Consider the following 24,011-nt stretch of genomic DNA (forward strand, 5'->3'; position numbering starts at 1 on the left):
TAAATGAAGAATCTTGACCCTGGGGCCTAGTCTGACCTCACTCAGGCAGTTATAGCTCAACTCACTGCTGATTACAGCTCCTGGCCCCTCCCTAACCAGAGATGCTGGCCAGACCACCTGGAAGCTGCGTAACCCAGCGACACTCAGGCAGAGAGTATGACAGACAGCTGATCATCTGCAGAACAAGGCCAATAGCACCATTCAGGCAGGGAACTTGGGGTCAGCTTGAATCAAGATCACAATCAAAGAGCCTTGCTGCCCCTAGAGATCAGTACTCCCATTGCCTGGGCAGGGAAAGTAATTTATATCCCCAGCCATTGCTGAATACAGCCTGTCCTACCAGGGAACCTAATCAGAGCACAGAGGAACCTGCATAGCCCACCCAACAGTCCTTCTTACAGTGGTACTTGAACAAAGAGCACAGCCCATGGCTTTCTCTGTCTGCAGAGCAAAATCAGTGGCTGTTTGGCCGGAGAATTCCGTGCAGTCTTGCCCGATTAGAGTACCCAGTCACTGAGCTGGGGGGCCTGTCCTGCTTCCCTGCCAGGGCGGGAAAGCTAATTCACAGCCCTGCCTATTGCTAAGTATAGTACCCAGTCCCAACTGACTATTAAGCCTGATCAGACAACCCATGCAACCACAGAGCTCATCCTACAGCCTTGCTTGGGCAGGAAACCAAGCCAGTAGTCCTATCCAACTGTTCTTAGCAACTGCACCCCTCTCCCAGAACTTTGGCAGTGGCCCCGTCCAAAAAGAGACAGAAGCCTCAGCTGCCCAGGAGCTTAATGAGCAGACACATCCAGAAACCCAACTGAGCTGATTGGTGAACTGTCTCTGTCAAAGCAAATCTGTGAAAGGAAACTGCTTACTCAAATGTGCAGATAGCAACTTAAGTAAACAAGAATCATGAAAAATCAGGTAAACATGACATCACCAAAAGAAACAAGTATCTCTGATACCTGACCTTAAAGAAATAGAGCTCTATGAACTGTCAGACAAAAAATACAGAATAATATCTTAAAGAAGTTTAGTGAACTGCAAGAACACATAGACAACAAAATTAGGAAGACAATGCATGAACAAAATAGGAAGAAGTTCAACAAAGAAATAGAAACCACCAAAAAAAAGCACCAAACAAAATACGACTGAAGAATTCAAGAGAGAATTGAATTGAAACTGAATTCAAAAGCAGACTTGACCACGCAGTGACCTAGTGGACAGGACATTTCAAATTACCCAGTTAGAGAAATAAAAAACGAGTAAAAGGAAGCCTGCAGGACTTACGGGACACATTTAAAAGAAATAATATCTACATATGGGAATTCCAGAAGAAGAAAGAAAGGGACAGAAAGTATATTTAAAGCAATAATGACTGCAAACTTCCCAAACCTGGGAAGACAGATGGACGTCCAGATTCATGAGGCCCAAAGAACCTCAAATAGGTTGGACCTGAATAGGACATTATGATTAAATTGTCAAAAGTCAAATAATTTTGAAAGCAGCAAAAGAAAAGAGAGAAGTTACATACAAGGGAACTGACATAAGACTAATGGCAGATTTCTCAACAGAAACTTTTCAGAAATCAGAATGAGATGGTATGTTTGAAGTATTGAAAAACACACATCTGCCAACCAAAAACTCTATACCTGGCAAAGCTGTCCTTCAGAAATTAAGGAGAGGTAAAGACTTCCCTAAACAAACAACAGCTCAAAGAGTTCATCACCACGAGACCTGCCTTACAGAGTGTTAAAGGGAGGTCTTTTAAGTGGAAGTAAAAGGATGCTAATTAACATCATAAAAACATAAGGTAATGTAGAATTCTCTGGTTATAGTAAAATGCATCAAAATTGGAAAGAGAGGTATAAAACTTTGCAGGCGACAGGATTTTTTATATATAGAAAATCCTAAGATGCCACCAAAGAACTGTTAGACCTAATCAACAAATTCAGTAAATTTGCAGGAGACAAAACTAACATACAAAAATCAGTGGTGTTTCTATACACTAATAACACATCTGAAAAAAAATAAAAGGATCCCATTCACAATAGTATAAAAAACAATAGAATGCTTAAGAGTAAATGTAACCAAGGTGAAAAGTCTCTAAGACATTGATGAAGGAAATTGAAGAACACACAAATTAATGGAAAAGTGTCTATCCTGTGTTCATGGATTGGAAGAATTAATACTGTTAAAATGTCACACTACCCAAAGCCATAAATTCAATGCAGTACCTATCAAGATTCCAATGGCATTTAAAAAAAAAATTTTTTTACAGAAGTAGAACAAACAATTCTAAAATTTGTATGAACCACAAAAGACCCTGGATAGCCAAAATAATCCTGAGAAAGAACAGCAAAGTGGGAGGCGTCACTTCCCAATTTCAAGCAATATTTAAAGTTGTCGTAATCAAAACAGTATGGTACTGGTATAAAAACACACAGACCAATGGAACACAATTGAGATCCCAGAAACAAATCCATTCATGTACGGTCAACTAATATTTGACAAGGGAGTCAAGAATACTCAATGGAAAAAGAGTTTCTTCAACAAATGGTGCTGGGAAAGTTGGATACTCACATGTAAAAGAATGAAACTACATCCCTATCTTACACCACTCACAAAAATTAATGTACTGTTTAATCTACAAATAAACACTTATTTTCCTAAATTTATGAAACTACTCCCTACTAGCCTTAAACGAATCACTTTCAGCACTTGTTCCAGGGCTGTCTTGCAGGTCAGCATGCAGCATCTTCACTTGTTCATAAATCCCTGTCTGAAATGCTGTCACTGGCTAAGTGCTTTTGTTTATCCAAATCAACAACAGTTTTCCTACTTCAATTGCCTGTGAAAACTGTTTCTTTCACACCCTTAGCAACGTTAGCACTCTTGGTGGCCGCTTTATGTTTTAAAATTGTGCTAATTGTTGATTTTACCAGCAACAAAAGCATTCTCTCCTTTGCTGTCTGAGAGATGCTTTTTGTCATGATGAGGTATCAGCATGAAAGGGTTGTTAGGTCAAAAGCCAAAGTTTGGCTCAACAACAGACATTTTTTCTGAGAACCGAATTGTTTGAGATGGGAGACCTAGAAACGAGGTGTGAGTAGAACTACCATATGATCCAGCATTACCACACCTGGGTATATAACTGAAGAAATTAAAACAGTATGTTGAAGAGACATCTACACCCTCGAGCTCACAGCAGCATTACAATAGCCAGGTGGTGGAAATAACCAGTGTCCACCGACACACGAATGGAGACAGAAGTTGTGATATAGACCATGGAATATTATTCAGCTATAAAATAGAAGGAAACCCTGCAACAACATGGATGAAACTTAAGGGTATTATGCTAAGTGAAAGAAAGCTGACAGAGAAAGACAAATACTGTATTATCTCATTTACATGTGAAATGTTAAAAAAAACAAAACACACAACACACCAAAATATGAGACTCAGAGAAAGAGATCAGGTTTGTGGCTATCAGAGGCAGGGGTGGAGGGAGGGGAGACTGGGTGGAGGTGGTCAAGATGTACAGACTTCCAGTTATAAGATAAATACGTCCTGGGGACGTAATGTATAACATGGAAGCTGTAATTAACGCTGCTGTATGGTACGTATGAAAGTTAAGAGGGCAAATGCTAAGAGTTCTCATCACAGGGAAATAAAACCTTCCATTTAAAAAAGTCTGTGAGATGATGGATGTAACTAACATTGTGGTGATCATTTCACAATATGTGTGAGCTGAATCATTATGCTGTGCACCTTAAACTTACACAGTGCTGTATGTCAGTTGTCTCAATAAAACTGGGGCGAGGTGGAGAGGCTGAGTAACTCGTGGAAGGCCCACGGCTAGTCAGCAGAGACCAACATTCAAACTCAGTGCTGTCTGGTCTGCCAGCCAAATACGGCTAAGGCTTTGGTCTGTACTCTGCTCTTGGTGGGGACTGGTTCTTAAGAATGGTGGCACAGGTAAGAGCTGTATTTTACTCTTTACTAAGATCATTCTGCTGGAGGGTGGAGCCTGGGGTGGGAGAGGCCAGGGACACGCAGGGGATGGCTCTATTTGTCTAGTGTTATTTGACGGTGTTCATCCCACGTGCACTCCCAAACTTCATACTGAGCACAGCTGCCTTGGAGCTTGCAGGGAAGCTGCATCAGTCTTCCTTCTCTGCAGCTGACCGACTACTCCTGGTGAGCCCCCGGGGGGCTGCGAGGGCAGCGGGCCCCATGCCCGACTTTACGGCACACCAAGCGGAAATAACCTTCCCAAGTCTGCTAAAAGCTCCTTGCGGCACCCGGTGCGCCCCCCCCTCCTGCCCTGAAAGGCCGATTTCAGTCGAACCACAAGACTTCCTTTCTTTACCTGGAGCGAAACCGTGCCATCCCTCTACTAGATGTACCCCACTTCCAAAAAGCCAAGTATAGAAAAGCTAGAGTTAGGGGCAGTACCGCCCCCTAGTTCAGTTCCTTCTCCCCGAGATGCCAAGCGTCTCCCACGCCCTCTGCTCTCCGGGCGGAGGACTGGCTGGGAAGCCCAGGTGTTGGCTGAAGCTGCAGCAGCTCCGCTGTCAGTGGGCACAGCTTCCACCTGATCTCCTCTGGGGTGGAGGCTGAGAGTCTGATGGCCCCAGTGGTCCCCCATTCCCAAGGAGAACTTGACTCCCGGTGGTTAAGAAACCTAACATGCCCACTCGTCCTTTCAGCCTGGACTCGGGGCTCTCATGGTCCACTTATTCCTGCTGGACAAGAGCTCCGCACAGAGAAGAGCCGACAGGAAGGTGGCTTACACGCATTGAGGTGAAAAGGAAGTGTTTTACACAGCAACTTTCCAGCCCGGTTTAGCTTGTCCAGTATTTGGTTTCAATCTTTGAAACAGTCAAGGCTTGACTGGCAATAAAACACATTTTTTAGACTAAGCTTCATTTCCTCCGGGCCCCGAGGTTCAACCTGTGCACCCCATCCTGGCACCCCTGCCTTTCGCCCTCCTCCACACATCTCCTGTAACAGCCGCCCACATGGACAGCCCTTCTGTGCCAGCCCTGTTCCTAGCACACCCACCGTGCTCCGTAGGTCAGGTGTCACCACACATACTGTCCCAGGACAGCACTTTGGGCTCCTGTCCTTAATATGGAAGAAGTATACGCTATAACAGAATCAGTAAAAGTATTTTTACTGTCACCAGACACACGGACTTCCAACGTGCAGCTTCCCAGGAGCCCTGTGGGAGCTGATGCCCCAGGTCTCAGCAGAGGGGGCTGGGTGACTACCTCCCCAGGTGGGCACAGACTATGAGCCCACTGTTCCTGCGGCAATGACTGAAAGCTCATTTGCTGCTATGGACACTTACTGACAGTACCCGTCAGCTCCCGACTCTTCAAAGGAGTCAGAGGCCCCTCTGACGGGAGTCGTATCAGCGGGGGAGCAGCTGTGGGCCTGACGTGGTAAAACTTGGCTTGTTTAGGTCCCAGGCTTCAGCTGAAATACCTAATAAAGCGTTCCTCTGGGACAGCGGCCAGTGCAGGCCCTGGCAGAACTCCCCACGGAGGGGAGCAAGGCCCACTCCCTCCTGCGGCTTCAGAGGCCGGCTGTCCAGGCAGAGCCGGTGCAGGCACTTAGAGCCCTGAAACTTGGCGAGTTGGTAACCTTGCTGTGCTGTCATCTGTGGACGGGGCAGAGGACTGTATCTGCCTCTCAGCGTTACTGTGAGGATTAAGTGAGTTGATACTACGTGTAAAACTCCTTAGCACAGCATCTGGCATCAGTGCCCAATAAATGCTAACCACTAGAATTAACAACAGAAATAACATCCCCTTGTAATGACATCACCTTGGCAAGTGTGTGCACCAGCCAGGCAGCCCTCTTCTCCTCCCTGCCCCGCCTCCATGTATACATTTTTTAAAAATTTATTTTTTGTTAACCCTCTCCTGAGGATATTTTTTTCCTTTGCTTTTCAGAAAGAGTGGAAGAGAGGGGGAAAGGGGAGACAGAGAGAGATGTGAGGACACATCAACTGGTTGCCTCCCGCACGTGCCCCACCAGGGCAGGGAGTGAACCTGCAACCCAGGTATGTGCCCTTAACGGGAAATCGAACCTGAGACCCTTTGGTGCATGGGCTGATGCTCTAACCACTAAGCAACACCAGCCAGGGCAACCTGTATTATCTCGACCACAGCACACATGACCTTTACTGAGAAATAAGGGAAAGGCCCTTGGACTTGAGTCAGACACAGCTTCAGGTGCTGGATCTGCACCCCTGGAACAAGTCATTTTCCTCTCTGAGACCAAATGCTCATCCGTATCATGACGGCTTCCTGGTGTGGCCAGGAGAGCAAAGGTATAAGCTGACCTGGTAAACGGCCAAGAGCTTGAACAGAGGTTAAGGCCACACTAGCAAAGGCTGTGCAAGCAGGGCTCTGAGTTAGGCTGTCTGGCACAATAGACACTGAGGCCTCTCCCTGCCTGCACCTCAGGAGAACCGTCCCCTCTCACTCCCTGCCCCCTCCGCCAGCCATAGGCGCTCACTGGCCCTTTTATCTCCTGACAGGCGTGTTGATATGTGGCACACCTGTGCTCGCAGCGATTTGCTTGCTTTGTTTCCCCATCAACCTTCCTCTCTGGAGATGGAGGCCACATGACTCCCACCTGTCGAGACGGCTCCAGCCCTCCCCTGGGCACCGGCCAGCACTGGAAGGCCCGATCTGGCTTTAGGCCCGAGTGGGGCCTCAGTGTGGAGAGCACGGGATATGTAAAAACCTGCAGCAAAGGACCCTCTGGAGGTATCTGGCCCAGCATTTCAGGAAGCTCCCACCCCTGCTCCCAGCACCCACTCCACATTCTGAGCTTGAGCAATGCTTGCACAGGTTTTTGTAATAAACTTCAGTCACTCAATCCACTATAGCCAGGCCCTGGTTTAGGTATTTGGGGGTATGACAATTCCTGATAGTAAAGACATAAAAAGAAGAAAAATGAAATACCTATGTGTGCAGGGCTCTAGAATTTATGAAGCACATTACCTCATTCCACAGCCTGTTATATATACAGGACAGGTGTAGCCATTGTTAAATCCCATGTTCCAGATGAGCAAACTGAGGGTCAGGGAGGCCAAGTGATCTGCCCAAGGTCAGAGAACCTGTTAGAGCTTCACCTGAGGGCTCTTTTCTTTACACCAAGTAATCTTGGGTGCTTCCTATCTTTCTTGGCAAAAACACCTTCAGAATAACTTACCCAGTAAATTACTAGGATCTACACGTGTGAATTTCACAGGAAGGCTCAATTAAATTGGCCTTGTCCCGCCAGCACACGGAGTGCACTAGAAAACACCGGAGAGCACGGGTGTCATGCTGGGGGCATGGGGACAACCACACGACCAGAGGTGCCGTGGCTGCCCGTGTCCTCACCTCCTCCAGGCCCGCTGGATGACTGCGGCCGCCTGGTTCTTTTTGCGAAATAGCTCTTTCCTGCTTCTCTCTCTCTGGATTATCTGCAGCCGCAGCTCTACAGGGAGAAGGTCGATATTCACGCTCTGCCCAGAGAGAGGCCCAGGAGCTGGGTCAGTCCCCTTGGGTGTCTGACCATCCTCAGCCAGGGTCGATGTCCCCAGCTTCCTGACTCCTGGCCTCAACACCTCTGTCCTCTGTGGCAGATCTGAGTAGTTCTCTCCTTCGAGCTTGTCCTGTGTCACCTTGTTTCTCGGTGTCCGATGGTGGAGAGGATTCTGCCCGGCATGGCCTGCCTCCCCTTTGGCACTGCCAGGCCGGCTAGACCCAGCTGGGGAGCACCTTCCTCCTCTGAGCTCCTGAACGCGCCTTTTCTGGGAGACACCCTTGGCCTTGGGGGCTGCGTCATGCCGCCTGCTGGGCTTCCGGTGGCCGTCCTGCTGGGGGAGGCTTGCAGCTGCCCAGCCCGGGTCCTCTCCTTTCTCCTCAGGCCCAGCCACCCTGACATAGGAGGGCTGCTTCGAGAAGCCTTTCCCCTTGTCACACCGCTGCTCGCCAACCGTCTCACCTCTGGGCTTCTCAGCAGAGGGGACTCCTGGACACCTGTTTCCATCACTGCCTTCAGCGGGGCTGAAGTGGACACAGGCAGATCGGCCTTTAGAAGGTTCTCTGGATGTTTCTTGGGGAAAGAAAGAAAAGGGGAAAGAATATTTATGGTTCAAAACTTGAATAGTAGGGCAAGTCAGCCCATTTATGTACATAAAATATTCAGACCTGTCCCATAGCATTACAATGATAGTGGTGATTGTGTTTAGAAAAAAACTTCTATTTTTAGCAAGGGTAGGCTGATAACCCGAAAGCCTTCCCACTACAAGTACCTAGAAATGCTGATTAAAATAAGAGTAAACATCCTTTTAAAAGCACCATAGTGCCTTCAAGAAAATAAAGGTAATCTCCAGGAGCCAAAAACAAGAGAAAACTGAAAATCAGAGTGGTAAGTGTGGTTTATAATGTCACAAGAGATAACCAACACAGAAACGGATGCCTAAAATGAGAGATGCTGGTCTAAGAGAAACCTGAAACCCATGGCACTGACTTTGGGACTGGCTAGTGAGCAGAAGCTGAAAAGGCAATGAAGGGACTTAGTGAAGACTGGAGGAGCAGAGAAATTGCTATTGAAGTCTGGAGAACAGTGAACTGTGTCATTCAGTTGCAGAATACTTGGCACTTTTTATCCATATGGATAGAGAACAGAATTTCAGTTCAAATTGAAATTTACTAAAAAATAATTTTAATGTAAAGTTAAATATGAATCTGAAAAGGTACAGCTTTTAGACATAGGACACAACCTTTATATGTTACATGCAAAGGCCCCAAGCTAAGAAAGAACTTGAGGAAATTCAGTATGGTGGCCACATCATGGGAGTTCAGTAAATGGTGGCTGAATGAATAAAGGAATGAACATAACACAGAGCATCACACCTTTTCCCTTAGCTGATTTTGCTTAGTATCCTCTGGTTATGCTATGTCACAGCCATGAGCACAACTACGTGCCAAATCTTTGAGTCCTCCTAGAAAATTACTGAGCCCAGCACAAGCACAAACAGGACAGCTCCAACAATCCGTGCCGAGACACAGCACAGGAAAGTCCTAAAAACTAAGATAAAGGGAAAATCTCAAAAGCAGCCAGAGAGAAACGGCGTGTTACCAGAACATTCCTGAGTAACACCAATCTGAATGGCAGAGTTTCTCATCTGAAACCAGGGAAGGCAGAAGGAAGAGGCACAGTCATTGTCAAGCGCTAAAGGAAGTGCCAACCATGAAGTCTGTATCTGCTTTCGCAGTTCTTCAGAAATGAAATGAAAACATTCTCAGACAAAGGCTCTGTTGCTAGCAGATCTACCTTTAAATTGGCTAAAGAAAAGTTCTTCAAACAGAAAGGAAATGAAAAGGAATTTGGAGCACCAGGAAGAAAGACAAAACAGAATAAAATATGGATACATAGAACAGACTCTCCTTTTCCTCATGAGTTTTATAAATTATATCTGATGATTGAAACAAAAATTATAAAACTGATACCGAGCAAAGATATTTAAAGGTGGGGAAGGTAAAAGTTCCTAAATGGAAGTGGTTCCCACATTTCACTCAGTGGTGGGATGTTGATACCAGTAGACTATGTAAATCACTTATGTATATTGTGATACTCAGAGCAACCACTACAGGAACTATAGAGATCTACTAAAAGGCACTATAAATCAATCAAGATGGAATCCTAAAGGGTGTCTGAGTAACCTCAAGAAGGGAGAAAGAAACAGGAATGAGAAGCAGAGGAAATAAATAGAAAATAAACAATAAAATGGCTGACATAATTACCTTAAATGTGAATGGTCCAAATACACCAATAAAAGGGCCCACAGTCCACAGGTTGGCACCGGACAACAAAGGCAATACACCTACCGTCTGGCTTTCTGGGCTCTGTTCCCTGTACGTCTGAGGAAAGACGCTGCTCCTTCTGGGGGGCTCTGCCTGGAGACCCTCCACAGGTTCTCTGCTCGGGGCTCTGGGCCACGTTGCTGGTGGGAGGCTGGTGGGGGTCCCCACTCTGCCTGCGGGGCTCAGCCTGGGTGCTGGGCAGACAGGGAGGGCCGTGGGGCCTGCAGGAATCTGGACTCAGCCTTCCCTTCTGCTGCTCGGCCTCTCTCCGCTTGTTTTCTTCCTCTCGCTTCCTGAAGTAAAGCCAAGGAGGAAGAGAGAAAAATGAAGAGTGTTACCCACTTAAGCGTTCCTGAGTGAGGTTTAAATTCTAAGAGGACCTGCCGTATCACAGGAGGGACCTGGAAATTCACATTTTTGAGAGCAGTCTTTTCTCCAAGATTTATCGCTCATAAGACGATGGAGCGGAAAGAACCTTCTAGGTTAGCCTGTTGAGACACACAGGACAGACAACCGGGGAGCAATCCCTAGGTGTGTGTCCCAAGCCTTTTCTCCTGTTCCAGGAAGCACATCAGAACACAATGGAATGACAGTCATAGGATAACCTTTAATTTTCTCTATTAAAATGACCACTGGCAGACCTTAATGATTATATGAAAAAATTTCAAAGCATCTCATAACTGATTATAACCCACTTGTGAGTTGCAACCCTCCTAACAAGCTCTAGCTAATGAGTCAAACCTACTGTTTTTCAGACGAGGTCTAGACAGTAGGATGATTCTCAAAAAGTCTCTGGAGTCAAATTCACAGAATCACCTCCAGGACCAATGTCCAGAAGCTTAGTGGCTTTTACATATGTTCACTTTTAAATATCTGTTTTCTTCTCTGATAAAGGGGGTCAATATATGGTAAAGGAAGGAAACTAAACTTTTGGTGGTGAGCATGCAACAGAGTATATAGGTATCAAATTATAATACAACTGAAACTTATGTTACTGACCAAATGTGACCTCGATAAATAATCATAATGAAAGAAATAAAATAGCATCCAAAAAAAGAGTCATGTACTAGTAGCTGGTGGCCAAACTGGAACCTTTGGCTAGCAAGAGAATAGAAGGGCTGGCCAGGGGAGACCAGTCTGAGATGAGCAGCAGTGTGAGGCAGGTGGTCTGAGGCAGCCCAGGTCCAAAAAGGGGCGAGATGCTTGAAGATAAAGGGCCTGAGTTAAGAACAGGACTTGACTGATACCAGTAATTTGTAGGGATTTCCAAGGGAAAGAAAGGAGGAAGGAAACTAGCATTCCCTGAGCCTGTCCAGTGCAGGGCACCGATGGTGCAGTAATGAGTGCGGAGCTCAGCCTCCCTCGAGGAGCCTTCTACACAGAGGGGAGGAGCTGGGAAAACAGAGACAACATACGATGGAAGAAACGCTACACAGTGCATTTGCACAGAGGAAGCAGTACTTCATTTTGTCTGGAGGAATCCAGAAGAAGGTCCCAGCTGTTCACTCTCAAAGATGGTCAGGCAGACGGGTGGGAATAAATGAGGATTTCAGCCCGAGGGAGCAGCTTGGGCAAAGGCAAGTCATTGGGGCAAACTGGGCCTGTATCACCTCTTCTGCTCTTTGAACAGTGCTTGCTATATTTGCTGCCCAGGTGACTCCGATACTGCTCAGGAAGAGAATCTGGTAGCCACTTAAGGGTCAGTTAAAAGCAGAGTGATAAGAGGTGTTGTGCAGAGAAGCCTGCCCTGGCAAGTATACGACCTTCTCTGGTCCTGCCTCTGCCAATAACCACAAAATGACCTTGAGTGCGTCACTTCCCATTGAAGACTCAGTTCCCCCAGGTCTAACACTCACATGAGAGCTTGTAATCCTGAACTGATTTAGCGGTCTGTTTGGAAACCAGATATCTCTATAAAATCTGGGACATCTTTTGTAATGAGATGGAGAGATTTCTTTTATTGAAGTAGCTTGGTGTCAGAGTCCCTCTCAGAAGGGGACCTTGTTTAGACAAATACTTGATTAAGGCTGGGGTCAGGGCTGAGGGCTGGTGAAAGAGATCATCAGGTCCTACGTGGTGACTGGCTCTGAGGCTCTGTCATGACATGAAGAATTGGTTGTAGCTCCTGACAGGGAGGGAGGACATGAGAGAATGAGAGACAGAGGAGGGAGGGGGAAGAGAGAAGACAAAAGGCTGGTGCTCACAGAGTGAGGGCCTAGGCACAGAGACTCCACCTGTGCTGAGGTGACAGAAAATGACTAGGTCTGTGCTCCTCACACTGTAATGAACTGAATCTCTTGATATCCTGCCAAAATCTAGATTCTGATTAGCAAGCCTGGAGTGGGGGGCAAGCTTCTGCATTTCCAACAGGCACCCAGGCTCTGCAGATGCTGCTGGTCCTCTGACCACGCCTTGAGCATAAGGCTACGAGAACAGGAAAGTCTCGTATGGTCTGTTAACTAGACCACTGTGAAACAGGAAATGTGATTCTCCTCAGTGGCACCAATTCTTTGTAAGGTCTGCCTTGCTCACATGCTTTTTCATAAGCAACCTGAGCTAAGAGACCAGAGATAGAAGAGTTGAGGTAGAGACTCTAAATCCCCAGAAGTCCTAGAATTCAGATTTCCACAGACTGGAATTTGAAGCCAAGCTTAGTCAGATCTCAAGGGACAGGGGAGACCCAGGTAACAGCTATCTGGGTCTTTGACATTAAGCCTTGTCAACCTAACTTGCCCTTCTGGTCTGTCTGCCCGTGAAGCCCCGGATCTGGGGTCGAAGCTTGCTTATCTAACAGTTTCACACCGAGTCCTTCCCGGAGAAGGTGGCCAGATGGGCCGTGCACACCTGTGCAGCTCTGATGTCTATGTGGCTCTGGCTGTTACATGCTCTGCCAGCTGCAGACACTTGAGCGCACTGCGCTGCAGCAGACAGGCGAGCAGGCGAGCAGGCCATCATCATGAGGGCCTGAGACTCACGTGGACGCCAGCAGGTGCCAGATCAGTGCCACGTGTCTGGGAGGTGGCTGCTTACAGAAGGTGGGAGCACCTGGGTGGGTGAAGTGCTGCTAACTGGTCTAACAGCCTTGCTCCTGACAGGCAGAGTGCTGCTCTTTCTCCACGCACTGACGAAGAGAACTGCTCTAAGGGAGCGTGGGTCCTTCAGGTGCCTGGTTGCCTGGCTTGGCATCTACCTGGGTCTCATTGCCATTAAGAGGGGCTTTGAGGTGATCAATTAGACTTTGTTATATGAGCAGTCATTTCTCTCTTTTAGGAAACCAAACAGCTTTCCTTTTCAATTCCAAGAAGTTGCTGCACGATCAGCCCTGGACAGACCCTGTCACTGCAGGCAGCTGCAGGACAGCAGGGGTCCAGCTTTTAGAGTGACCAGGACATCCAGAAAGCAAGGGGCTCTACTTTCAAGAGACTTCTTAAGGGGGAGGTTTGTAGGAGGTTGTTTTTTCATTTTGGCAGAACTACATAAGCAGATTTGGGAGAAAAGATAATTATCAGAATATATAACTGGACCCCCCAGCTTATGAATATAAGTATATGAATTTTTTTAAAAATTGATGCATTTTAAATTTAAAATAATCTTCCAGGTGGCACATAGCCCACAGTTGTACAGTTCTCCAGAGCTGTGGTTCTTGATGTAAAAGTGCGAATCATTGGGATGAAAACTGGGAATTATGCATAACCTACAACACACACACACACACACACACACACACACACACACGAGACAGCTCCTGAGAGTGGAACATGATCCCACATGTGTGTGTCTATCTGGGAGGAAAAGGTCCAGAACCATTGCTCATAGTTTAAGAGTTTGAAGGAACCTCGGATTACTGAGGGTGACACTCTTATTTGGTAGATAAGGAAACTGAGGCAGAGAGGTAAGTGCCTTACCCCAGGCTACATCATAAGCCATACACAGAGCTGAGAGAGAACTCAGCTGCTTTACTTCTCCTGGTAAAATTCATCTCAGTGACAAAATTGGCTTTTATTTTTAATTTTTTTAAATTGTTTTTCAAAATTTCACTCAATCTTCTTCCATCATCTAAAAAACGAATTGGGTCACATGAAGAAACTAGTAACGTCACACTAAAGTAACCATTAACAGCATTTCAAATTAGCTTCCAGTGTGGCTATTAGTCCTAAACTCTTAGGCTCAATAATTGTCCTGAAATGTAAGTGCTTTTTCTTCCAAATAATTTATTATAGAATACCAAAGATCTTTAATCTTCGCAGTAGGCTGTGCTATAAACTTGACGTATTTTTGTAAAGTTTAGAAACAAACACCAGAAAAAGAACCAATGTTATTCTGGTTTATATGAAAATGTAAAGAGGAAGGAAAGGATCTTGTCCATGACACAGCAAGTAACATGTAAGCAGGCAGTTTATTAACATGGCAGAATCATAATGTATAAAATAGTCCCTTTTTTCCTCTCTTTTTTTCTATTAAGGGAAAAGGCCAGACAACAGCTTTTGATGGGCTTCCAACTAGTCTGGTTTGTACTGTCTTTTCTAGAGCAATTTCTGTAGCTCCCCAGAGGCTGACAATATAACAAGGTGAGCAAGTCAACTGGGGATGAGCTTTGACGGCGTCTACTTTGGGTCCTGTGGGATACAGGTGAAGAGGGTCCCCCGGTGATGGGCTGAAGGGACTGGGGCTGTTTCATCAGGGAAGAAAAGATTTAAAGAACACGTTGCTGCTGCAAACCTCTGAAGGGCTACTGGAGCAGAGATGCACCCCAGGGCCCCCATACCCCAAACCAGACAGACCTAAGACCCAAGGATGGGGAGTTCCACAAATTAGTAGCCCAGATCAGAATTGCCAAAAAAAAAAAAAAATAGCCAACAAGGAATCAAAGACTGCTTGATGTGCAGAGGCCAGATCAAGGGCCCTAACTTAAATGACTTGAATGTCCAGTGGCTTCACGGTCTCAGCACTGGAGGCAACCACACAACATGATAGAGACCTGCCTCTGGGCCTAGAGAGTTTGAGTCCCAGAAGTTGACATTTTTTCCTTCCCCACTATATGGTTCCCACAGAGTGCTGCATTTGCCCAGTTTGACAGAAGAAATTATATCAGACACTGCAGAAAATAGGCAGGCTTTTTCTCATTCAATGAGTACAGTATTCAAGTTTCCATGAGTAAAGGAACTAAGAGAAATCTGAGAGATGTGATTAAAATGGTTCCCACAGATATGGGAGATCTAGTTAGTGTGTCTTGTGGGTCCGATTTGACCCGGCTTTGCCCTAATGCCATTCTTGTTTATAGTCCTGGTGTAGGCTTGGGGCCAACCAATTTTCTTAACTTTCTTAAGGATTGAAGAGGGTATTGTGCGCTCTGCTACGCTCTCTGTGAGTAACAGGAAGATTTTTATTGAACTGCATTTCAGAATTGATGGTGGTGACTTGGCACCGCCCTCTTAATCACTGGAAACAACACTGGCACAAGTGAATAAGCACTGGTTAGAAGAAAAGGTGACTTCGGGGCCTGGTTCTGCAACCAGCAGTTACTCCTATTGGGGTAAGGCAGAAAAAAGAAGTCAGAGCTGTTCCATGCTCTGACATAGGTGCTAGTATCTGGAGACAGCCTCTAGCATGAGCATGGCTGGTAGGATGACTTCCCTAAACCAAATAATGGTAGGAAGCTGGCTCGGGGTAGAACCGAGATTCGTGTCATCTCTCTCCCTTACTAGCTGTGTGACTTCAGGCAAGTTAACCTCTGTCTGTTATTTTCCCATCTATGAAATGAGATTAAGGAGTGTTGCCCTGTCTACTTTATTGGTTATTGTGCGGACTCAGTGAGTTAATGTATAAGAGCTTTGTACGATGTAAAGCAGCATATAAAGAAAAGGAATCATTATTACTTTTACGTAAAGGTACTATACTTGACCTTAGCCAAAAGGCCGAGAAGAGATACTTTTATGTAAAGGTAAAGCTATTAAGATAAGCTTCCCTATGGCTGGATGTGTTAGAAGGGAAGAAATCTGGGTGAGGCCTGAGTGCCACGCAGTCTAAGAGCTACAGGGCTGGGCATAAAGATATTTTTAGAAAATGTTCCTTGTTGAAACCACACTAATCCCTGCTCCATGAAGCCACTTTAATCACATCTCTGAAACCTTGCTTAGGTCCTATACTCATGGCAGTGGACACTTGAATATTCATGGAATGTAGATCTGTTAGAACTAATTTCTTCCTGTCAAAACTGGGCAAGTACAACTCTCTGTGAAGCGACATAGTGGGGTCCAATGTTCAAGTATATGCAGTGGTAAACCCCTTTGCTCTTATGTTCCTTTTTAAAATCATAAACCTGTCAATGGCAATCTCCTCACGGTAAATATGGAGGGAGCTGGAAAACCAAATGCATAAATATATAAGCGCTAGCGTGCATTGTGAGGATAAACGGTGCATAAATGTGTTTGCTGCCTGAGTGAGGCAAACAAGTGAGGGAGTACACTTACAGAGAGTCACTGGCCGAGAACCGAGGGAGCCCCGAGAGGGCACTGGGCCTAGCTCTTCCACTTGACAGAGGGGAAACGGAGGCCTAGAATGATGACTGACTTGCGTAAGGTCTTAGACCCAGGCTGGGCAGTTATTGAACATTTATTATTAACTGCTTACTATGTATCAAGCACTCTAGGCCTTGGAGATGTGAGGATACATAACAGTCCCTCTCTCAAGGCACTGACAATCTAGTGGGAATCATACCCATGCACTTCTGCAGGGAGTGAGTCTGGGATGCGGTGAGTGCTATAACAGAGGGATCCACACAGCTATGGAAGGATGTGGGACTAATCAAACTGGAAGAGGGGAAAGGCTCCATAGAACGTGAAAACGAGGAGGGAGGGGAGGGAGAGGTTGTTTCAGCACAGGGAAGAACATGAGCAAAGGCAGGCAGCCTACCTCGCCCAGAACCTGACTCAGAAGAGACCTTAGAGACCAGCTCTTTATATAATTTAAAAAATTCCTTATGTATTATCCTGGAGAGGTGATAACTCAATTTCTGCTGGAACATTTCCAGTGAGAGGAAGCTGATTACCTCACAGGACAGAAAAGGTTCAGTGCTAACCTTTTCAGCTGGCATCACACTGTGTGTAGGGGATCTGTCAGACTCTACCTCTTCATTGTTGCTGAATAATAGGCTTAGTAATATTTGGTCTCTGACTTCCTCTCAAGGGAATGAGAAATGTCATATGTTTTAGAACCTCTGACTTATAGAATGTTAGAGCTGGAAGGGACCTGATATCATTTAGTCCAATTTTTAAAAAGCTCTCTGTGACTCATGGACCCTCTTTGAGACTGTAATAAAAATGTATAGATCCTTTCCCTCAAAATTCACATATGCTCATGAAGCACGAAATGCTGCGTGCAGTTTTCAGGCATTCATGGAACCCCAAAGCCTGTCGTAGATTAAGAAATCCTTTCATTTTACTGATGGGAACCTGAGGCTCAGGGCAGTGGGATGGCATAAAGGAGAGTCGTGGAAGTGATTTCCCCTGGGTCAGACCACAGTATGAGCAGAAGAGTCAGACCTATGGGTCAACCCTGAAGAAAGGCACTGAGAAAATGATGTTCAGGCAGCAGGCTGCAAGAGGAGCTGCCAGGAGGCAGACAGGAGGCCTGGGTGCGGAGCGTGCGTGCCAGACCACTCTCTTTAACCATCTGAAAGGTGGTTTATGGACAGGATTTAGTCTTTTCTCTTTAGCTCAGAACCAAATGGTAGAAAAGAACTTCTGCCACATAGAACTGCCTACCAATGGGATGGACTGTGGGAGACGTACGAAGTCTGTGTCATTTGACTTTCTGAGGACACAGAGCTACCTCCTGTAGAAGAGACTTGAGCATCACAAGAGTTTGAACGGGAGGACCCAAGCTGGATTTGATTATTAACTCTGAGAGGCACACTCACTCTCATATACTGGCCAGAAGGAAGCTCAGGTCTCCCAGACAGTGTGGTGAGTAAAGAAAGTGGTAAGAGAGGAGGTGAGGCAAGTTCAGGATGGCTGAGACCTCAAGGGGGAGGGTGGGAGTGCTGGAGAGACACGACTTGGAGATGTGAGCGGAAGTGAACGCTGGAGGGTCTTTCCCAGCATCAGGGCTGGTATTCAGGAATAACAGCCTGTACAGATGACGGCACAGAGAATGAAAGGGGAAGAACGTAACAGTACATTTCAAAGCAGGGCTTGACAGAATCAGTGGCGGCAGCGCTAGCGGGACATCAGGAGGGAGAGGAGAGGCCGTGGTGGTGAGCCGCAGGCTTCACACAGCGAGTCTGCAGGGACGAGACGACAGGACATCAAACGGAAGGGCCCAGTGATCTGAAACGCGGCAGCAACGGAAGGAAGCAGGGCGGGTGCCCAGCAGGCAGCCGATGAGCTGGGATCAGGGCTCCAGGTCAAGATGTGAGACAGATTAAGGGGTTATCTACAGAGATGAAGTAATTTAAGTCTTAAAAGCAGATACATTTTCAATAAAAGAAAGTATAGCAGGAGTGGAGGTCTAAGGCGCTAGCCTGCAGGGCTGGCCTCCGTGTGGAGACGGTGTAATTAAGAAGATGTGAGGAGGAAGAGTTGGAGAGTTAGAGGAGATCTGTGATTCGAGAGGGAAATAAAAACCTGGCTAAATGGACGCCTCAGGGAAGGAGGGTGATCAACATAAACACGTCTTAATTGAGTGCGCATTCAGCCTGTGCCCTGGCGGGGAGTTATGGTCACGCCCACCGTGCCAACACAGGTGGTGCAGCGTGGGTTACAGAGTGCTCTCAGGTGGATTACGGGTATTCCTTCCACAGTATTTTCTAACAAACATGTCTTGGAAAATATGACTAAAACTTCTCTCCCAATTTCTCTATCAGTAAATTAGAAATCAATCTAAATTTAAAAAGTTCCTTTCACATCCTTCCTTTAAAGCAGGCGATTTCTGCCAGGACACCTGAGAAAGGTACACGGCGGCGCCGTGGTGTGCCTGGGCCACCTACGTCAACGAGGCAGCTGCAGCACAGACTGAATTTAACATTCTGGTGTCTGTTCCTTAAAACAAAACGAAACACAACATTAAACACTGACTCAGATTTTAAGAAATCACTCTTGAAAAATAAAATAAATCAGTTTCTCTTCCGCTTACAAATTTCTCTTGGAGATCTACGCTACAATGACTGTAGGAGGTGATGCTTAAAGTGTAAAAAACTTGTTTACTTCCAATAATGGCACTCGGTAAAGGAAAGAAAAGTAAAGGAGATCATAATTTTTCAGTTTGGGCAATTTCAAATATTAAAAACAGTAAGCGCAGTTCTCATTTAAAAGGGTTTCAAAAAATGAGCTTCAGAAACTAAGAATTAAGGACAAAGAGGACCTACCTTCCACAGCAGTGAGACTAATTAGATACTAAGTAAAAGGGTGAAAGGTGGGGAGGGGAGAACTAGACATTCCCTAAATCTCCTGTGGTTCAAGCCCTCTGGGCTGGGAGTTACAAAAGGCCACGTTAGGGGAAAAATATCATAAACTATTATGTACTTTATTTAAGCGTCACTACTTGAAACACTTCGCTCTGTATAGATGATCTTTTGCCAAATGTGTTCTCAGTGCCCAACTCTACACTGAATCCAAACTCTTGGCCCCAGGAAACCGGCCTCTGGGCAGCACCAGAGGCAAAGGACAGGGAGGCTGAGGTCACCAACGATGAAGATGTGGGGGGTTTCCTCAGACTGGAGAGTGCCTAGACATCCACTGGCCTGACCTGTCATGTTACACAGATGAAGAAGCTGAGGCCCAGAGAGAGAAATGCTGTGGTCAACTCATCGCAAGGTAGCATCAGAGGCGGGATTTGGACCCAGGTCTTCATTCCCCTCTACCACAACCCTTCCATTCCGCTGGTAAGGGAGCTTAGGGGGAAGGAGGACCCCAAGGTCCCCTCTCTCCAAAAACAAAGTGAATTGTGTTTGGATTAATATGCTCCTTTGGGGGGACAGACAAAGTCAGTCCCGTTGCCTTTGTAGAGTCGCACCTCATACTCAGATATGACTTCAAATTCTGAAAATTGATTCTCACACATTAAACTGGAGTTTACAGAAACACCACTGGAAGGAAACACAAAATTCCATCCCTTGCAAAGAATATTTACTTGCAACTCAGGATAATTTGTTACATGTATTAGCTACTTACAGTTGTCGCTCACATGCAGAGAACTTTGATAAGAAGAGGCATGTGGAGGCTTTGCGCTAATACTGGGGTCTTCGGGAAAAGTGAAGAAGAGAGAACCTCACGTAGAGAGCAATTCAAAACAATGTTTCCGAGGGCGCCACCTGCTCTGGCAGCTTCAGAGGCACAGAAAACAATGCTTCTATCAATTTTGTCTAGCGAAGGCTGCTCTTCTGGGTTGTGTTCCAGTTCACGGTGGTATTTAACTTCTTGCTAACATGGCTTATCTTGCCTTTTATTATTATTTTTAATTGCTATTTATTACACTTATGCCTCCCCCTTGTGGGCAAGATATGGAAGGAATTAAGAGTTGGAATGATGCAAGATTTGGACACATTCAAGATACAGCCCAGAAGTTATCCCTCAGGAGTCGGCCTGTGGTCTGCACCTTTATCATCAGAAGTTTTGGTCTCTATACCTGCTAAAGTGATACCCTCCTGCTATTTAAAATACCCAACACAGGTATCAAAGAAAAGGCAAATCGAAGCATAATCTACAATCAGTCATCTACGGTAAAATAATCACAATGTGTAATACGCACATAGGACTATTTTGCACATTTTGTATCATTATTCAAAAAAGTGTGGGATCCTCGAAGCAAGTATTTTCCTTTTATTTACTATTTTCTCTGTAGGCTCCAGCCAAGAGTTTTGTATGTACAGTAAGAATTCAATCAATGTTTCTTGAGTAAGTTACATCATTTAGTATAAATTTGTTAAGGAACAGGTTGGGGAAAGCAAGTTATATAACTTGGTGGCTTTAATCAAATAAAAACTAGACTAGTGTAGTGGAAATAGGATAGACACTATGGAAGTTTCTCTTGGGAAGGCGGGAGAGGCGAGAAGACCAGTTTTCTCTTTGCAGCTCACTGTGGGTAGCACTGCCACCCTCCAACTCCTTCCCGTGGGTGGCTGTGGCAGTAGTCTGTCCCTGGGTAACCGAGGAACAGTCACCAGGTGGAGGTTAGGCCTTCACCCTTCACTTCAGCCTCAGTCCTCTGAAGGACTGCTGAGCAGAAGGGGAAGGTGACATGGGTACAGCGATCAAAGTTATTTCAGATTCTCTCCTGATTCCCTCTCTGGCCACTCCCCCCACCCCGCCCCCTCAACCCTGATTCTGCGCTGTGAGGACCCATCTCTAACAGCCAGGACTTACTTGGCAGCAGCATCTTTTCTCAACTGCTCATGCTTCATGAGGAGGTTCTTCCGGTCCCGGAAAGCTTTCCTGACCTTGTAGCCTTTGTAGACAGCTTGGATTTTGAAGGCGGCGATGTCCTGGATAGCTGCAATGGACAGGGCGCCGTGCTCCAACATGAACTGGATCACTTCGTGGCGCTCGCCGAGCAGAGCATAATCAAGGGGAGTGTACCTGGGGCAGGAAGAGGTTTCAAAGCGTTGGAATGTAGTTCAAGGCACAGTTACACTGGCAGTATGTGCAAGAAAAGGAAGCGGCATGCCAAGACGTGGAACTTTCCTCGGGCAACACTATTTCCTGTACTCCAGGGCGCGCCTTTTCTCCGAGGTGCACAAAGTGAGGGTGAAGCTGGGTCAAGTGCTCTGTGCTGCTGACCATGTCAGTTCCTGAGTTTTGCTCACAAATTGGGGGCTGTGAGAACATGATCACTTTTCCCCTTTCCCATATTCCTTGCTCCTATCTGAAAAAGTACTGCAAATAATATTCTGTGAGCTTCATAATTTGAGCCCATGATTACTGAGAGTTAATGCTTATGAAATAAAAAATATACCTCCAAATGGAGAGATTTAGTATATGACGAGGATGGCCCTTTATCTGGAGAAAGGATGAATTATTAAATAATGCTGCAACAAGTGGGTAGCCATCTGGGGAAAAAAATGTTTTAACATATTTTACTCTAAAATAAATTCTGAATGAAGCGAAGATCTAAATATATACATATATAAAAGAAATCATGAATGTACTAGAAGAAATCATGGAAGCTTTTTAAAAACGTTTAATGGGAAGTTGTTTTTTTAAGATACAAAACTCAGAAAACTTATGATAAATTCAACTACATAAAAATAAAAACTTTGCAGGGCAAAAACACCAAACACAAAGGTTAAAGGGTTCCCAAACAGGATGTACTAATGGCTCCTAAACGTATGTCCAATCTCATGCATTTAAAAGAAATACAAATTGCCCGGCTGGCATGGCTCAGTGGTTGAGCATCGACCTATATAATGCAGGAGATCGAGTTTCCATTCCTGGTCAGGGCACATGCCCGGGTTACAGCTTGATCCCCAGTAGGGGGCGTGCAGGAGGCAGCTGATCAATGACTCTCATCATTGATGTTTCTATCTCTCCCTCTCCCTTCCTCTCTCTGAAATAAAAAAATATATATTAAAAATAATTTTTAAAAAATTACAAAAAAAGAAATATAAATTAAGACTCATATGAGAGAGTACTTTAATAATTAGATTAGCAAAGATCAGAAAGTTTAAGAACATACTGTGTTGGCAAGGATGCAGAGAGACAGCCTCTCTTGTCTCACATACTAGCTTAATCTTTAGGGAGAACAATCTGGCATATCTATGCAAATTATTTACGCCTCTGCCTTTCAACATGGCCATTTCACTTACAGGCATTTATCCTACAGGTTGCTCTCATTTGTGAAATGCTTTATGTACGAGGACACTCATAGAAGCACAGCTTGAAATAGTAAAGGAATGGAAACGACCTCAGTATCCACCCACAGAGGGCTGGTTAAATAAAGCACGGGCCGTCCATGCAACAAAGCCATGAGTACAACGCAGCCTTTACTGCAGAATATAAATAAATAAGTATATGAATAGACAATCTCCAGGATGTCTTACTACATGAAAAAGAAAAAAGAAAAAAGTAAGAAACAGAGGAGTACTATGGCATGCTCCATTTTACAAAAAAGACTATACCCCTATATGTTCACCTGTATGAAACATCTCCAGAAGTTTCCCAGGAAACTGGTGACGGTGATGCCTCTGAGGGGGAGACTGGCTGTCTCAGAGGCAAGGGCAGGAGGGACATTCAGTTTTCACTCAATGCCCTTTTATGCCTTTTAAATTTTGTACAGTGGACAGATAGCACCTTTTTGATAAATATATTATTTAGAAAAGATGGATATGATTGTCATGTAGTTATATGTTTAAATTTCAACTGGCTCAGGAGAAAATGACATAAAGGTAAAGATTGGCATTGTGCCTGGCTCAAAGGAAGGAGTTTATATGTGTCGGCTATTACTGTTATTATTATAGGACATACATCACAGTATGATTTGTGATGCTATAGTCACTTATCATAAATCTTACTTCCATTGGAACCAAACTAGTATTTATAGCCACCTAATGGCTGCCACTGATACGATTCTTCTCTGAGTGACTGTTATTAATTCAGTGCAAGAAGAGATGTTAGGAGGAAATAATCAGCTGATTTCTGAGGTGGAATAAATGATGATTATATGGATGCATCATTAGACACAGAAGATCATCCAATGATTATAGAAAAAAATGATCTCTCTCCAAAATTCACCTAACAGGACAAGGCTGTCAGTGTAAGCAAAGGGTGGTTGGCTACTTCAGTAAAGAAACTCTGAATTCAGAAGGAAGCCCCAAATGCTAAAATTAAGGAACCCCCATTTAAAGACAGCTCAACCTGCCAGTACTATTCAGGGACCAGAAGGCCATGCGTAGAGGTGCCTATATAAACTTTAAACATTTTTTATAAGTAGGTAGCATTTTGTAAATTCAGAACTTCCAAAAATTTAACTACATATTCAATGGAAAAGATCATCACACAATAGTAGCATTTAATTAAATTTTAGAGGACATTTAGTGTATAACCAGATCCAGAAAAATTAAGCAACTCACTTAAGGCTATGTAACTAGTTATCTGCAGAATCCAGACTGGAACTAAGAGCAAATGACTCCCTGTTCAATAATCTTTC

The 24,011-nt window shown here is 45.1% G+C and overlaps 1 protein-coding gene across 1 annotated transcript in view; it reads right to left on the bottom strand.

Annotated features, from left to right (window-relative positions):
* INVS (inversin) overlaps nt 1-24,011 on the bottom strand; it is a 94,229-nt gene that overhangs the window by 6,719 nt on the left and 63,499 nt on the right. Inside the window, exons 12-14 of the mRNA XM_081150690.1 lie at nt 21,233-21,445; nt 9,897-10,165; nt 7,401-8,118 (exon numbers count right to left, since the gene is read on the bottom strand). Coding sequence (XP_081006816.1) covers nt 7,401-8,118; nt 9,897-10,165; nt 21,233-21,445 — 1,200 coding nt within the window. The remainder of the gene's footprint in view (nt 1-7,400; nt 8,119-9,896; nt 10,166-21,232; nt 21,446-24,011) is intronic.

Source organism: Miniopterus schreibersii (genome assembly GCF_964146895.1).
Source record: "Miniopterus schreibersii genome assembly, chromosome: 11".
NCBI lineage: Eukaryota > Metazoa > Chordata > Mammalia > Chiroptera > Miniopteridae > Miniopterus > Miniopterus schreibersii.